At 58.4% G+C, this 15615-nt stretch overlaps 6 protein-coding genes across 6 annotated transcripts; 4 read left to right on the top strand and 2 right to left on the bottom strand.

The window, feature by feature from the left end:
- Window positions 1-1168: 1168 nt before the first annotated feature.
- On the top strand, window positions 1169-1708 carry GLRG_08920 (acetyltransferase; the record flags this gene model as incomplete). The annotated part of the gene is made up of 1 exon (XM_008099605.1): window positions 1169-1708. One exon carries the CDS (start codon window positions 1169-1171, stop codon window positions 1706-1708), a length of 540 nt encoding a protein of 179 aa, XP_008097796.1.
- Window positions 1709-1783: 75 nt separating this feature from the next.
- On the bottom strand, window positions 1784-3127 carry GLRG_08919 (uncharacterized protein; the record flags this gene model as incomplete). Its single annotated transcript, XM_008099604.1, has 1 exon — window positions 1784-3127. One exon carries the CDS (start codon window positions 3125-3127, stop codon window positions 1784-1786), a length of 1344 nt encoding a protein of 447 aa, XP_008097795.1.
- Window positions 3128-4980: 1853 nt separating this feature from the next.
- Window positions 4981-7657, top strand: GLRG_08918 (uncharacterized protein; the record flags this gene model as incomplete). Its single annotated transcript, XM_008099603.1, has 3 exons — window positions 4981-5064; window positions 5184-6960; window positions 7053-7657. 3 exons carry the CDS (start codon window positions 4981-4983, stop codon window positions 7655-7657), a joined length of 2466 nt encoding a protein of 821 aa, XP_008097794.1.
- An 851-nt stretch (window positions 7658-8508) lies between these two features.
- Window positions 8509-10700, bottom strand: GLRG_08917 (FYVE zinc finger; the record flags this gene model as incomplete). Its single annotated transcript, XM_008099602.1, has 4 exons — window positions 8509-9374; window positions 9426-10279; window positions 10342-10364; window positions 10422-10700. 4 exons carry the CDS (start codon window positions 10698-10700, stop codon window positions 8509-8511), a joined length of 2022 nt encoding a protein of 673 aa, XP_008097793.1.
- Window positions 10701-11569: 869 nt separating this feature from the next.
- Window positions 11570-12507, top strand: GLRG_08916 (siroheme synthase domain-containing protein; the record flags this gene model as incomplete). The annotated part of the gene is made up of 3 exons (XM_008099601.1): window positions 11570-11680; window positions 11768-12249; window positions 12309-12507. The coding sequence occupies 3 exons, from the start codon at window positions 11570-11572 to the stop codon at window positions 12505-12507; spliced, it is 792 nt and encodes a 263-aa protein (XP_008097792.1).
- A 930-nt stretch (window positions 12508-13437) lies between these two features.
- On the top strand, window positions 13438-14709 carry GLRG_08915 (uncharacterized protein; the record flags this gene model as incomplete). The annotated part of the gene is made up of 1 exon (XM_008099600.1): window positions 13438-14709. The coding sequence occupies one exon, from the start codon at window positions 13438-13440 to the stop codon at window positions 14707-14709; it is 1272 nt and encodes a 423-aa protein (XP_008097791.1).
- Between the last annotated feature and the right edge of the window lie 906 nt (window positions 14710-15615).

The following is a 15615-nucleotide window of genomic DNA, read 5'->3' as shown; positions in this document are numbered from 1 at the left end:
TTGAGATATTATGTATGCATGTACGGATATACACACACAAACGCACACCCACACACACACACACACTCGAGTAATGGTGGTGACGATTATCAAGTCGGAAGTACGGGAAGTCTGGGCGGAATTCGGGGGGAGTTCCGTTTCAGGCCTGATGGGATGACATATGCAGCAGGTTTCCTCCCAATCTTTATGGAATTCGTGCTGGGTGGGTGTGGTGTGGGACGCTTTGCGCATCGCGGGGTCGGATGGCGCAACAGGAAGGTCTAAAAGCCGCCGATGCGCGGCCGACGCAGCAGTGTGGGGGTTCCAGTCAATGGTCCCTCCGTCTCGTCAATGGCGTTAATGGCGTGAAAGGGCCAAAAGAGATCAAACCCGGCCCGGTGTCGGCGACCGGCTTGGGATGAAAGGGGGGAGCGTTCCGCCGGACAACGCCTGCCGGGGACTCCGGCCTCTCTCGTTCCTCGCCGTGGGGAGTTTATCCCACACCAGGAGAGTCTGTCTACACTTGTGGTACCGTGGTATCAGCTTGTCTGATCGCTCCGTTCGTACTGACTTGTCGATATATCTCCTATCTTATCTAGGACACCCGCCGTCTGGGATGAAACCCTGCACCTTTATATAACAAAACTTATTGGCGACGCTGCCATCCCTCCCCCCACTCACATCTCTCGGGCCGCTGGCGGGAGGGGGGGGGGGGGGGGGGGTTCATTGTCTAGCTAATCCGTCTACGCTACGGTGCATGTAGGTATGAATTGACTCTTGAGCCGGTCTCGACCTCTGCTCCCGAGTCACTCACACGCATCATCCTTAATGGATCATGAAACAACAGAAGGCGGTGAGCATCGTGGTGAATTCTGCCGGTACAATCGAAGCGCGGGGAGACTCTCTGCTTCCCCACTCGACGACATGAGGCGCGCCCTTTGAGAACCGGTCTGTTTACCGGTCTTGTCTTCATAAATCAGACGCTGTCCAGCCGCTACCAGTGACATGTTTTGGACTCAAAAAACGGCGAAGACATCCTCCGAGTCTCATAATACTTCGAAATGTCATCCTCAGGTCCGACCATCAGACATGCTCGTCGTGAAGGTAAGAATGAATACCGCCAGCGCTACTATGAACCCCTCCCTCTCCCCACGTACCCCTCCAGGCAGGGTCTGCAGCTGGGCCCGGCATGTTCGAGGCTAACGCGCCGCGGGAAGACGTTCCCATCATCCTGAGCCTCATCAGAGAGCTCGCCGAATACGAGCGTGAGCTCGACAGCGTCCAGGCGACGGAGGAGTCCCTCGCCAATACCATCGCCTTCGCCCCCTCCGACCAGACCTCCTACACGCCGGGCCACCCGCAGACCGAACCCACGGCGCCGGGCCGGCCGGCGCGGTGCCTGCTTGTCTTCAACGAGGCCGGCGAGGGCGTCGGCATGGCCCTGTACTTTTACAACTACAGCACCTGGCGCGCCAAGCCGGGCGTCTACCTCGAGGACCTCTACGTACGCCCGTCGGAGCGCAAGAAGGGCCACGGCAAGCGGCTGCTCGTCGAGCTGGCCAAGGAGGTCGTCGCCATGGGCGGCGGCCGGCTCGAGTGGGTCGTGCTCAAGTGGAACGAGCCGAGCATCAAATTCTACGAGTCCATCGGCGCCAAGGCCATGGACGACTGGGTGGGCATGCGCGTCGACGGCGACGCCCTGCCGAAGCTGACGGGGTTGCTTGGGTGATGATGGTGGTGTCGGTGTTGTTTGTTGGTGGTGGTGGTGGGACGTGTCTAATCGAAAGCGATAAAGCAGAATAAACTAGCTTGCCCCTTTCAGTTCTTTCGCCCGTCTACTTGAGGCCTCTTTGGTTTCCCTGTCGCGAGTGGTCGGCTTCAGTCTTTTCCCCGTGGTGTCGACGCCGCGGAAGAGACGTTGGTGGGCGGCGGTGGCCACGGGCAGCTCCGCCTTCTTGGCGCCCCAAACGGGTTTCGCGACGGTCGGCTTCGACTCCTTCTCGGCGGCCGGGGTCTCCATGTACGCGGACGCCAACCACATTCGTTCGTACTCCCGCCGGATCTGTCGTGTGCGGAAGGGTTGTCGGCGAAACGGCGGGCCCCCTGCGTTCTTTGGCTGGTGCTTCGCAAAAGGTACCCTGGCGATGGTTCTGGAGTACGGCCCGTCGTCCCACTGGCCGGTCAACCGTGTGAGCAGCGGACTGCGTGGGCGTTCGACGTCGCGGGCGGGAAGGCGGGTGTGGATCGTCCAGTCCCAGTCCGGCCGAGCGCGGTGTTCCTGGCCGGCGGGCGCTGCGATGCGCCTCTTGGGCGGGAACCGGTACATTTCCTTGGGCGCGTCGCCGGAGGCGAGCATCTTGAGGAAATCCCAACTGCCCCTGTCGATCGGGGGCATGACCCTGTCAGCGGTGAACTTCCACCACTTTCGCACAGCCTTGGTCACCCTCCGCGGCGGCGCAGGGCGGCCCCAGATGTCCTCCTTGGGCAGCTTGTTATTCGGATCGGTAAGCCTGATGGGGCCTCGCGGAAAGCCGATGCTGCTGACGCTGTTCTGGTGGGTCTTCTGGGCCTTGATGTAGGCGCGCAGCTTGGGGATGTCCCAGTTGTCTTGGATGGGGCTGAGTTGTTGGTATGCCCAAGGGGTAGGGTCTTGTCTATCGTAGTTTCGTTTCCAGGGATGGGTTTTGAGCAGCTTCTCCCTCTTCTTCCTGTCCCTTTCCATCTGGTCCATGCGCTCCTGGAGCTGGTCGGGGCCGAGGGGCGGTTCGGGGTCTTTGGCGACGAACAGGGACATGAGCTCCCGACGTTGCTTGCCCAGGCGGGCAAAGACGTGGAACATGAGAGTGCGCAGGCGTTTCTGGTCTCCGTTGGCCGAGGCATGGAGAAAGGGTATCTTCTTCTTCGCGTCGAGGAGGTGCTTCTTTCGGCGGTATTCTTCGTCTCTGCGGGCTTGGGCAGGGTCGGAGGCACGGCGGAGTTTTGCTTGGCTTTCGGCAGCTCTCTGGCGCTCTTTTCGGAAACCGGCTCGTATACGCTGGTCGAGGAAGGGGCGTATTGTGGCAGGGAAGTAGGAGGCGGCTCGGAGGAGATGGCGATAGACATGCAGCGGCTGGACGGGATGCGGTAAGGGGATTCGGGAATAGGGCATCGTGGCGGATTACAGGTACGGGTGCGAGAGCAAGACGCAGCAGGCGATCAGAGGGTTAGAATGGGAGAGAGAGGGTTGTATGTTGTGCGTCATGGCTATCGTGGGCAGAGACGCATGCGCGATGTCGAGCAGGATGCATGCAGACGGCAATGCAGAGATTTGGAGCTTGAAGACGTGGCGCAGAGCAGCGCAGGTTCCTACGATGTAGGTATCTGCTTAGGTACTCCGTATCCGTACTATGTAGATATCCGTGCATAGCGGTAGGTAGGCAGGTAGGGTCTTGGATAGATACGTACCTTGGGCATCACGACGCGTCCTTGCAAGCGTGTCATGAAAGGCAGGTGCATTCTCGTTCTCACTGTGGAAGGAGCAGACTAGGTGGATTTAAAAAGGGGTTTTTTGCTGCTGCCAATTGGCGTTTTGGAACTTCGAATTATCATCATTAACTATCGACCAACGGATCAACGGATCAATCATCAATCAACCAATCAATCATTCAATTCTGTTGCCCCAGCTGCGTGGCCTATTTCTCTCACCTCACAGTAGGTATGGTACGTACCGGCTCAGACCGCAAGGTCAGACACCTTTTCCTGGACTGTGCGTCTCGCTTGGCAAATGGGGAAGCACCAATTGTCTCCCTCTCTCTCACCCTCGCACTCGCGTCCCTTCCCTCAGACAGACGGACAGAGGACGCTCCCTCTGCATCCCATTCATTCCCCCCAGTATCCGTAAATTGAGACGCGACACGACCAAGACACGAAAGCTGCGTCGCCTCGCGAAACCGACACGTCAGGACATACACGCTTTAATTGAAATTCCCATTCGGGTTCAGCGCTCGCTGCGGACCTTTTTTTTCACCCCAACGTTGGCCCCCCCCCCCCCCGGCAACCCAGCTGACCAAAGAAAGACAACGTCGCTGGTCTGCTGTGACCTTTGATATATATCTTTCTCTGCCTGTCAGTCTATCATCTATACTCCGTAATCTGCCTGCCTGTTGTCTGTCTAATATACCCACCCGCAAAGTCCGTATCCTATCCCATTCACGACTTACGGATACTGGACTGCACTCACCCACCTACCCTATCTCCCCTATCCCTCTTAATCTCCGGGGAAGAAAGGAAGAGACGTACTGTTTTGTTTGTATTGTCTTGTCTCACCACACGACCCAAAAGACCCGGCCCTCACTTTGTCAGGATTAGCCGCGCGCCCCCCTCCCTCCCTCACTCATTCACCCACTCAAAGCTTCGGCTACGCATCCCAATCCGTCAATCCATCCATCCATTCGCCTTCTCCTCTCAACTTCTACTTGTCTAGGCACTTTTGCTTTGCTGCTCTGCTGCTGCACCGCACAAAGTAGCTTTAGTCCACATACTCGGCTCCGCATCGCATCGCAGCCGAATAAAGACACACCATAACGACCAAGTCAAAGGTCACGGCTGAACAAGGACGGCCGCTGCGTGCACCCATTTCCCGACTCGACTCAAATCAACTCAACTCTTCGCTCGATCCATCTCTCCGCCCTCGCCCGATACCCTGTCCATCACTTCTCCTCTCGACCATTCCTCCCTTGCGACCCCTCTCCGCATCCCGTCTCTCTCCCATATATACCGAGTATACACACACATATACATATATATACGCCCGTTGTTGCATCCTTGCGCCTCCAGATGTTCTAGCGCTGGCACATGTCTTCGAGCACCCTCACTACCACCCAATCCTCCCACTCCCTCCATTCCCGCCCCAACTTCTCCTCGTCCGCTGCGCAACCGCGTGTCGACCACGGGAGACCCAGTCCCCTTACGGCGATGCCTTCCGCATCGCAATCGCAACCCTCTTCGCAACAATCCTTCACCATGAGCCAGCAATCTCAGCCTGGCTTTCGCGCCTATGGAGGGGACTCGTCCAAGCTCGCCGATGAGGCGCCCCAGATCTACAGCGTAAGTCCTACCTCCTCCTGCATTCCCGCTGCTAGCTTGCTGTCATTTGCTCGCTATGCCAACTCCTCTCCACCCCGTGCCTTTTCTACCCGCAGTCGCATTGACAATGCCACATCTAGGCCGTCTACTCCGGCGTCGACGTTTACGAAATGGAAGTGAGGGGTATTGCCGTTATGCGCAGGCGGCAGGACAGCTGGCTCAATGCGACCCAGATCCTCAAAGTGGCTGGCGTCGAGAAGGCAAAGCGCACAAAGATACTCGAAAAGGAGATCCAGACCGGCGAGCACGAAAAGGTCCAAGGAGGCTACGGCAAATATCAGGGCACCTGGATCAAGTTCGACCGCGGCGTCGAGGTCTGCCGCCAGTACGGCGTCGAGGACATGTTGCGCCCGCTGCTGACGTACGACATGGGCCAGGACGGCGGAGTCGCCGGCCGCGGGGACTTCAACACCCCCACCAAGGAGCAGGCCATGGCCGCCCAGCGGAAGCGCCTCTACAACGCCGGGAACGAGGCGAGGACCAACGGCGCCGCCGGGCTCAACGGCACCTTTTTCAAAAATATCTCGGCCACCGCCTCCCACGCCGTCGCCGCCATCAGCAAGGCCCGCTTCGACTCTCCCGGCCCCCGGAGTCGCAACGGCCCGACGAAGGCCCCCAGCTTCAGCCGCCAAAGCTCCATGCAGAACGGCGACGACTTCCCCGGCAACTCCCAGCAGAGCTTCGCCTCGGACTACGGGAATCAGAACGACTCGGCCTACTCGACCCAGCAGGCGAGCCAGCAGTTCGTCGATGGCCCCGAGCATCCGCGCAAGCGCCAGCGCGTGACCATGACGCCGCAGGACAGTTTCGGTGCATATAGCAACTCGGTGGAAATGTACCAGACCAACTACCCCCCCGGTTCGCCCACGGAACCCAACGAGTCCTTCATTTACTCCCAGGCGAACCCCCCCCCGCATGACGGCTACAGCCCCTTGACCCCGCTGCCCTTCGAGATGTCCCCCGACGCCGAGTCCAAGCGGAGCATGCTGATGAGCCTTTTCATGGACTCGACCACTTCAGATCAGTCCAAGCACGAGATGCTGCGAACCCTGGCCCCCATAGAACTCGACATGCCTATTGACCAGCAAAGCCATACTGCCCTTCACTGGGCTGCCACACTGTCGCGCATGCCTCTGCTGCGTGCTCTGATCGCGGCGGGCGCGAGCCCGTTCCGGGTCAATGCCTCTGGGGAGACGGCTCTGGTCAGGGCCTGCGTCGTGACGAATTCCATGGACCAGGGGCTGTTCCCCGAGCTCCTCGACGTCCTGGGCGGCACCATAGAGATTCGCGACAGCAAGGGACGGACAGTCCTGCATCACATCGCCATGACCAGCGCTGTCAAAGGCAGGAACGCAGCCAGTCGGTATTACCTCGAGAGCCTTCTGGAATGGGTGGTACGGCAGGGCAGCAACCCCAGCGGCCAATCGGCCATTGCCAACGCCGCCGCCGCCGCCGCCGCCGCCGCCACTGGAAAGGGGGACAATGGCAAGGGGGACAACACGCCGGTTAGCTCACAGGCCGCCCAGGCGCAGTCACAGCAGCCGAGGATGGGCATCGCGCGCTTCATGACAGAGATTGTCAACGCGCAGGACCACGCCGGCGACACGGCTCTGAACATCGCTGCGCGGATAGGCAACCGGAGCATCATTTCACAGCTGTTGGAGGTCGGCGCCGATCCCAACATCGCCAACCGTGCCGGTCTCCGGCCTGTGGACTTTGGCATCGGCGGCGATGCCTCAGAAGAGGGCTCCAAGGCCCCCAACGGCGCCAGCCCCGCAGAGGTGAACGGAGACGTCGAGAAGAACGGAGTCGTCAGCAGTGAGCGAGCCAAGGAGAGCAGCCAAGACATAATTTCATGTGAGTTCCAACCCACCCCCTCGAACCAACCCCCTTCGAACCCTTTGGGGGGGGGGTCTTTTCTCTCTTGAAACCAATCTAACAAACGCCAGCCATCACGCATCTTCTCAACGAAGCAAGATCTACGTTCCAGGGCGAAATCAAGACGAAACAGGCCGTCATCGAGTCCCTGCACTCGACGCTCCGTATCACCTCGGCGCAGCTCAGCGAGGCGCGGCGGAACCTCGAGGCGATGCAGGCGACACTGCGGAAACAGCAGTTGGCGCGGCAAAAGGTGTCGAATCTCAGCCACGCGCGCGAGGAGGAGCAGGTGCGGCTCACGCAGGAGCAGAAGCGCGCCGGGCGGACCGACTCACTCTCGTCGTCGTGGGAGACGGAGCTCAGCGCGGCGCTCGAGACGGCGGGCACCAACGGCGAGGGCGGGCTGCTGCCCTCGGCGACGGTCCTCAAAGCGCGGCTCGCCGCCGTATCGGCGCGGCGGGACGTCACACGTAAGATGGCGAGCGCCCTCAAGGGGCGGAGCAAGGACCTCGAGGTCAAGTACCGCCGCGTGGTATCCATGTGCACGGGCGAGCCCGAGGACCAGGTCGACGCCGTCGTTGACGGTCTGCTGCGGGCTGTTGAGAGCGAAAAAGGCGAGCTCGAGGTGGAGCGCGTGAGGCGGTTCCTCGGCGGTGTCGAAGGCGTCGTCCACTGAGTGCCTGTCACGCTTTGATATCCGCGTGCCTCCCTTTCCTCGCGTCTTAACACAAGAGAGAGAGAGAGAGGTACAGAAAGAGAAAGAGAGCGGGAGAGAGGGAGAGAAAAGGGACTTGTCTGGTTCGGATTCCGCTGTATTGTTTCTGGTGTTTTTTTCATCATCATACCCCCCCGCCCACAAGTCAAAAAGACTCGCTCGTGGCGATTGGGCCCACTTGGCCATTAGTATATATCTTTCAAAGAGGACACACACACACACACACGCAGAGAGAGAGAGAGAGAGAGAGAGGAGAGGCATCGTCGAAATATCTCTACTAGTACCCGCGTCGTTTTTGAGCATGCCAAGGGAGGTTGGATTGGTGGCGTTTGGATTGGGCCGTGTGGCTCCGGGCTTCTCTCGGTTGTTTTTCTAAGCATCTGGGACGTGCGTGCGCGGGCAGGATATCTCATGACCATTGCTGTTTTTTTACACACATCATCCCCTTCAAGTTGGGCTTTTCCATCAAGACTTGGGGGAGGAAGAAAAGAAATTAAGAAACCCCCGAATTCGAGGTGGTTGCTCACTCCCATAGAGCGAAATCCGTGCTGCCGTGTCCTGAAATAGAGAAACGTGAAAAATGTAAAAAGAATAAAATTAAAAAGAGATTAAAAAACTAAAGAAAGAAAGGCATGCCGTCAAGACGTTGAACGCTTCGCCTGCCGCCGTGAGGGAAAGCCGGGAATTCCCGCATGTAAATCCCATCATCTCGCCCCCTTATTGTCCTTGAACGCCTTGCAATGCTGCTGCTCCTAGAGTGTTGATACAATTATGGTAGCTGCCTCCCCCCCCTTCCCCTTTCTGCCACTTGCTCATCGCGCCAGGCCGGACGCGTATAGACCCTCCCACCGTTCCTCGACGCCGCCGACGTTCTTCTTTGCTTTTTCGATCTCCCTGTCGAGCTCCTCCACGTTGCGTGTCAGCGCGCTGACCTCCTCGAACCGCCGAGCGTCCCGTGCGTTGTCCACCATCTGCTGCACCATGAAGCGTTGCTCCTCGAGGACCACCAGCCGCTCGCGGGCCTCCTTCTCCTCCGTCTCCAGCGCCGACACGGCGGTGCTGGTCTCGCTGGCCTGGCTCGCCGTTTCCGACTCGGCGAGCTCCTGATTGCGGAGGGGCGACAGGTGCAGGGACGATGACGACCCGTTGATGCTGCCCGACTGGAGCGTCCGGAGGCGGGATGCCTGGGACGACCGAGACCGGAGGATTTGCGGAACAGATTTGAGCGTCAGCATGTGCGTGTGCAGAAATGAGGAGGCGGCTGCGTAGACGGCCTGCTGCAGACGGAGCTGAGTCTTGGATTTCGTCTTCATGTCGCGCAGACGGCGCGCGGCCATGTCGTACTTTGTAAAGGCATCGGTGAGGCGTTTGCGTATTTTGGACGCCTCTTGGATCTGGGCGTGGGTCGGTGGCGGCCTCGAAAGTTCTGACCCGTCCTCGGATTCTGGCTGCAATGCCAACAGGGTCCGCTGGAATATGGGCATAAGCTGGCGAATGCCGCGTTCGAACTGACGAAGCGTCTCGTAGGCGCGTTGGTCTGGAGGCTTGTAGGACAGGGTCGCCGCGAAATCGCGCTTCGAAAATATCGTGTGGTTGCACTCACGGCACATGCGGACGTCGATGCTGAGCTGGCCGGGCTGCGCTGTCGTCGGGGGCTTTTCCGTTGCCGGGTTCGTCGCTGGAACTGTTGAGCTTGGTGCTCCTGATGGCCCCCTAGGATGAGACTCACGATTGGCTATGCTCAAGCCCACTTCACTCGAGCAGCCTGTGAGCGGATCGGCGCAGACCACGCGGCCGCATATCCGGCAGTGGTGTCGTCTAAACGTCCAGGACCCGAACTCTTGCTGGCAGAACGGGCACTGCGTGACGGAAGCGTCGTCTTCCCAGGTCACGACCGACTGCTCCAGCAGCTTCCGTTGGTTCTTTTGGCCGGTTAGCGTGGCTACAGGTGCGAGCAGATTCCCGCCGCCGTTGGCTGTGGCATCTTGGGGCGCGTTCGCAAGCAGCTGCGTCAACTTGGTCAAACGCTTTTCCAGCCTCGCCACTTCGAGGTTCTGCCTCTCGACCCTCTTGCGCCGGATTTCCGTAAAGGCCGACGTGTGGTCAACCAGGACACCGTTGTGGTCGTTGTAGCCATCCCTCGACTTATAGCACGTTTCGCACACTCTGACCCAGTAGCCGCGCACAGGATCGTGCTTTGCGGCCCTCGACAGCCTCATCTGGTACATGGTGTGTTCCTCGCAGAAAAGCCTCCCGCAGTTACGGCAGTTTATGCTCCCGTTGACGGCACCGAGTCCCTTGGGGCACGTAGGATCGGTGCATCGGTCGTTGCTCGTCTGGCGCTGCCAATGGGACCTGGTGATGAGCTCGTCGGGGTCCATGGGGCCTTCTACCAGTTTGGTCACTGTGGGCGCGGCAATGGGCATGGACTCGTTTGATTCGAAGACGTCGAGGCCTCGGAGTTTCTGGTTGATGATGGACAGCGGCTGGAAGCGCTTCGCCTTGAGGACCTGCTTGTCGAACCAGGTGCGGACCTCATCCTGCTCGATCTCGGGCAATTCTTGATGGTTGTCGTCGATGTGTCTGAGAAGGGGGTGTGTCAGAGACTAGAGTTCAGCGTCGGCAAGATGGTCGGCAGTCTTCACCTGTTGAGTTGAAGCAAGGTCAACTGCTCGCGGGCGTCAGCAAAGGTCACGATGACGGGGAAGGCGGCAGGCAGACTGACCATCTCGTCGTCACATATGGGGCAGACCAGCTTGGAGCTCTGGGCGGCAGTGGTCGAGGGCCCGCCGAGGCTGACATTTGAGGCAAGATCCTGGGCAAAGTCGGGCAGGGGGCTCGAGACTGGGGGAGAGGCTGAGGACGAGTTTATGGACAGGGTGCTCTCGGAGGGAGCAAAGGGACTCGGGGTACGTCGATGGCCCTGGACGGCGGGAGGCGTAGGAGGGGCGAGGCCCTTACCGCTGCCCAAGATGCGGCCGCCTCCCAGCTTGCGGCCGGACATGGTGAAAGTGAGACGATAGCTACGAGACCATCAAATAGGGAGGGCGACGATGATCGGCGGGCCAAGTGGGCGGCGGTGAGGACAGACCGGGGGGGCGAGGGCTCGGGGAGAAGGGCAAACCGCGGTGAGGAGGATCGTGAAAGGACGGAGACGGAGGGAGGTGACGGGGGGGGCCTGAACCGCACTCGATGATCGGATCGGATCGGTCGGAGATGGAAGATGCTAGTCCTCCGTACTCTACGAATAGGTGTGCAATGTCGTGGTCGTGGTAATGGTGGTGGTGGTGGTGGTTCGTCCTCTTCTGTGGAAGTTCGTGCTGGGTTGGTTGATTAGCTGGTTGGTTGGTCGAGTTCCAGTTCAGGTTCCAGAGTTGTATGTTCCCGCGCGCAGCCCGGCAGGGCGAATCCCTGCCGGGGAGCACCGACAGCAGCAGCAACAGCGCAGGAACAGGGGCTGGGACAGCAACGTTTTCGGCGGGAGTTGCGGCATTAGACGCTTGGAGGGAGCGCTAAAGTGCCCTCTAGGCGAGAGAGATGGGTAACAAGACCCACTGACTGGGTAGAGGCGGGGCAGCTTCCGTGCCGCCAGATATAGTAGTACATAGCATCTACCCTAATCCCCAAGCTAAACAGAAGTATCTCTTTATTGCGCAGACCGCCATGACATCGTCAGTGCGCCCCTCATCTTGTAGGCTTGTAGGGGTTCCGGCCTTATCGGCCGCGTTTGCTCCTTATCGTCTACCGCTGCAGATAGATACGTACCTGTCTCTACCTCTATCTTTACCTCTCTCGGTGCTCCTCCAAATAAAAAAGTCCGTCATCAACTAGACTTGTGCATCTTCGACCAAACTTCCCCCGTTGTACCACATCATGACCGAAAAAACAAAGACGAACAAGTTCCCCGAGGTCCGGCGTGGCGGGAGTCTCATTCTGGCCTGGCGGATTAAGGACAAGAAGGTCTTGGTTGTCGGTGGCGGCGAGGTATGTAACCGCTGCTTCCATCATCTCCCCTCTCCCCGACTCTGCGACGAGGCTCGCTTCCGATGCTGATCATCTTCCTATCCACAGGTCGCCGCCGGCCGCATTCTCAACTGTCTCGACGCCGACGCCAAAGTTACCGTTGTCTGCCCGGCTTCCGGTCTCAATCCCGAGGTAGCCCACCGAGTCGAGAGCGCCCAAGTCACCCATGTCGATCGCCTCTTCGAACCGACCGATCTCGACGGCGCAGACATGGTTCTCGTCGCTATTGACGACCCCGCCGCCTCCACAACCATTTGGAAGCTGTGCAAGGAACGCAGGATACCCGCCAACATTGCCGACGTGCCTCCGGAATGCGACTTCTACTTCGGCAGCGTCCACCGTGACGGCCCGCTGCAGATCATGGTCAGCACCAACGGCAAGGGTCCCAGGCTGGCCGCTATTATCCGCCGGCACATCGCCAAGTCGCTCCCCAAGAACGCCGGCAACGCCATCGAGGCTATTGGCACCCTACGCGCCAAGTTGCGCAAGATGGCTCCCGATCCGGAGGCGAGCCCCAAGCGGATGGGATGGTGCGTCCCCCCTCCCTGCTCGATGAAAACCCGTCTTGAACCATACTGACAGTTGGCAGGATGATCAAGGTCAGCAACAAATACGACTGGAACGAGTTCTGTGATCTCACCGATGAGGACATGGAGAACCTCCTCAAGTTCTACGAGAGCAATCAGGTTCCCACCATTGACGATCTCCTTTCCATGAGAGCGAACCCCCCCGGCTTCAACGTCAACGATGTGTTTGACGGCTCTTTCGGCTTCTGTGTCGGCGTTTAAGACACGGATCGTTACACCAAGTACAACTGCACATACGGTATCTACAAACGGATATGGATGTTTTTAAGCGGCATTTATCTCGGCGTCAATTCTACTTGGGGGTTCTCTAGATGTTTTTTTCTTTCTTTTTCTTTTTTTTCGTTGGCAGCATCTCAAGGCTAGAAAAGCGGTTCTGTATGATGTATATGAAAAAAAATCCTGGCGCATTATGGCTTGCCCAGACACTTATGATGGGCTTGGGATCGAAAATGAGGAAACACCTGACGCTGATACTGTGTGACGCATCATCAAGCTCCCCAATGTGACTTGCATCCTACTACTCCACCGCGGAAATGCAAAATACCTTGAGCATGCATTCCGAAATCGGGGCTAGGCCGACGGAAGTCAATAGTATACCCTGATACTGGAATCCAGATCGCGAGTGTCATAGATGGCTCTCAATCACGATGCCCCAGTCTCTGCCCCCACACCCTTCATCGGCGACGTATTCATAATGCATGAGGATACCGGCGTATTTGGCCCGAGTGACATTCAATCGCCGGCAATACGGTACCAGCTCCGGGGGGGGGGGGGTAAGTGGCTACTTACGCCGGGGGCCGGTCCCGTCGAGTGCTACTGTCAGCTGGTGCCACTTCCGCTCCCAACTTAGACATTTCCCATCTTCACATCCATCTTTACCTTCGACAATGAACAACCCGCCCTGTTCTGCGCCGCGTCCCATCAAATCGCCCTGTTAATACTCGATCTGACGCGTATTCCTCGCCCAGCAATTCAAACCGACCGTTGTCCACCCTTCTACACTGTCGGCTATAGAACCTTCACGCGTCAAAGTTCCGCCTCAACCACCACACGCTCTTGCGCAAAATCAGCCACATCTTCCAATAACTACCGTCAAATCTGTCGAACTGACCTGCTACGCAAAACACCGCGATGCCTCCGCGCGGTCGCAAACGCGCGTCAGATGTCGATCCCGGACCGCAGCCCGAGAGTCCGTCTCCCTCTTCCCTGGCTGATCGTGAGCCGCCGCCGCCCTTCTTCAACACAACCTTCTCCACCCATCGCGCATCACCCCTCTACGTCGGCGCCAATGCCCTTACCTTTCCCCGCTTACAGACGCTCTCGCAACGCTTGCGCGACACGCTCGTGGGAGACGTCGTGAGAGGCGTGCAAGTAGGTCTGGAAGGTAGCGACAGCTCACTTGGACGCGCCGGGCCCCTCGAGAGGGTCGGCATCCGCTGGGTCGGTCTTGGTGCCCTGCTCGGCGGCGCACTCGATGCAGATGCAGACCTCAGTCAAGACCTAGGCGGGGAAGTGGCGGACAGCAATATGGACCTCATGAGGAGGGGCCTGGTATTCGAAATCAAATACGAGAACGCGCTATGCACAGCTGTGCTGCTGCCGGCACTTTCCGACAAGACAAAGGATACGCGACAGGACGGACTGGCTGCCAACAAACTCGAGATACCTGGATTTCTCGGCAATGACAGCTCGGATGAGGACAACCGCTTTCTGAATCTGCCTTTGCTTCTCTTGCGCATGCCGGGGCCCCTGAAAAGCCTCATCGTGGACTTCCTCTCAAGCACCTTCGACTGCCGCATCAGTTCTATGCGCCTGGGCACAAAAAGCCTCACATCTGCGTGGGAGAGGTGGATCCAAGACGCCGGGCTCCCCTCGCAAGGCCCGTTGGCCAAAGACATGGTCTTGACTTTGGGTTTCTACGTACCACCTCCCGACACCTCCGAGGGAAACGAAGACCAGCAACTAGAAGGGCTAGGGATCAAGTCGATAGATGTCATCATTCCGGCTGAGGAGCTACGGAGGTTCGTCAAAGAAGGCCAGGGTGTCGCAAACCCTGCGGAAACTACCAAGCGGAAACCAGGCAGCCAAGGATACGAGGGCGATCAGAGAAAGAGAAAGCGACTGGCTGGCGGCAAGGCCGACGAGGGTTGGGGATGGATCGAAGAGGGCAACGGCAAAGAGCCGGAGCCGTTTCTGCGCGCCCTGGGTGCCTACTTGGACAAACATCTCGCCCTCAACCTCTTCCATCCTGGGGTGAGGGTCACCAAGATCGCTTGCGGCGGATTCGTGCTCTCTGAGGGACGAGTCAAGGTGTTTCCCCCGCCTGGCAACGACGACGAGGACCAAGTGTACAAACCCATCAAGAGCCTTGTCGGAGACCTCATCGACAGCGCCGTATCCTGAGTTTCTTGGTTAAGAATCAAAAGACGACAATTATGGGCGAGATGCACAATACGAATCTGTCGAATATTCCCAGCCGGATAGGCGACATGACGGCAGAACAGCGAGTTGGGCCACACTCTAGAAGCCCCAACTACACTGTTCCTCGGCCAAGCGGAATACAATACGGTAAATGGACCGCAGGTATTGGCGCAGAAATGGCTGCCTCAATGCCGGTGCGCGATGCCCGTTCAGGAATCGGTCCCTGCTTGGCCGCATGGTTAGACCAGTTATTCGATTGGTGCTTATTTGTCCGGGATTCATCCAGCGATCTGGTCATCTGACACAGCACCTAACCAGTGGGTGAAGCGGGAGATGAGCAAATCCGGTCCACAAGGGACATTCATCTAAACTTCCATCTCTCGCAAACACGGAAGTATAGGCTTAAATGCACACCACAGGGGAGTGATCGATGCCTTGGTGTACATTGCACCAGTCGTTCCCCTGACGTTGTCACAAACATTGGTTCGGCAGCTGGGGAGGCGGGGGAGCATTTACAGGCTCGGATAATTCGCGCGTTCGCAATACTCGGATCCCCGCCTAATACATAGCCAGTCATTGTTGTAAGCCTCTCTTAACGCGGAGCTCGCAATTTATCCTTATCCTTTGACCAAGCCAGCACATTCGGAGAAACTCGTCTGGCTAATGCCGCTGTCGCATTTGGCCCAAAGGACGAACCCGTTCAGCATTCAGCCGGCCGCCGCCCCCCCCCCCCCCCCCCCCCCGAGCACAGACGTAGTAATGTGGAACTTCGCCACTCCAGTATCTTTTATGGTAATAGGTTAAAACTCGATGAGTAGTTGGCACCCACTGAGGAGGCCATCTCGGCGAACGGGGATTAAGTAACAGACAAACTGTCTCCTGTCAGCT

This window comes from Colletotrichum graminicola (assembly GCF_000149035.1).
Source record: "Colletotrichum graminicola M1.001 genomic scaffold supercont1.43, whole genome shotgun sequence".
NCBI lineage: Eukaryota > Fungi > Ascomycota > Sordariomycetes > Glomerellales > Glomerellaceae > Colletotrichum > Colletotrichum graminicola.
This window is presented reverse-complemented; position numbering and strand designations above follow the sequence as displayed.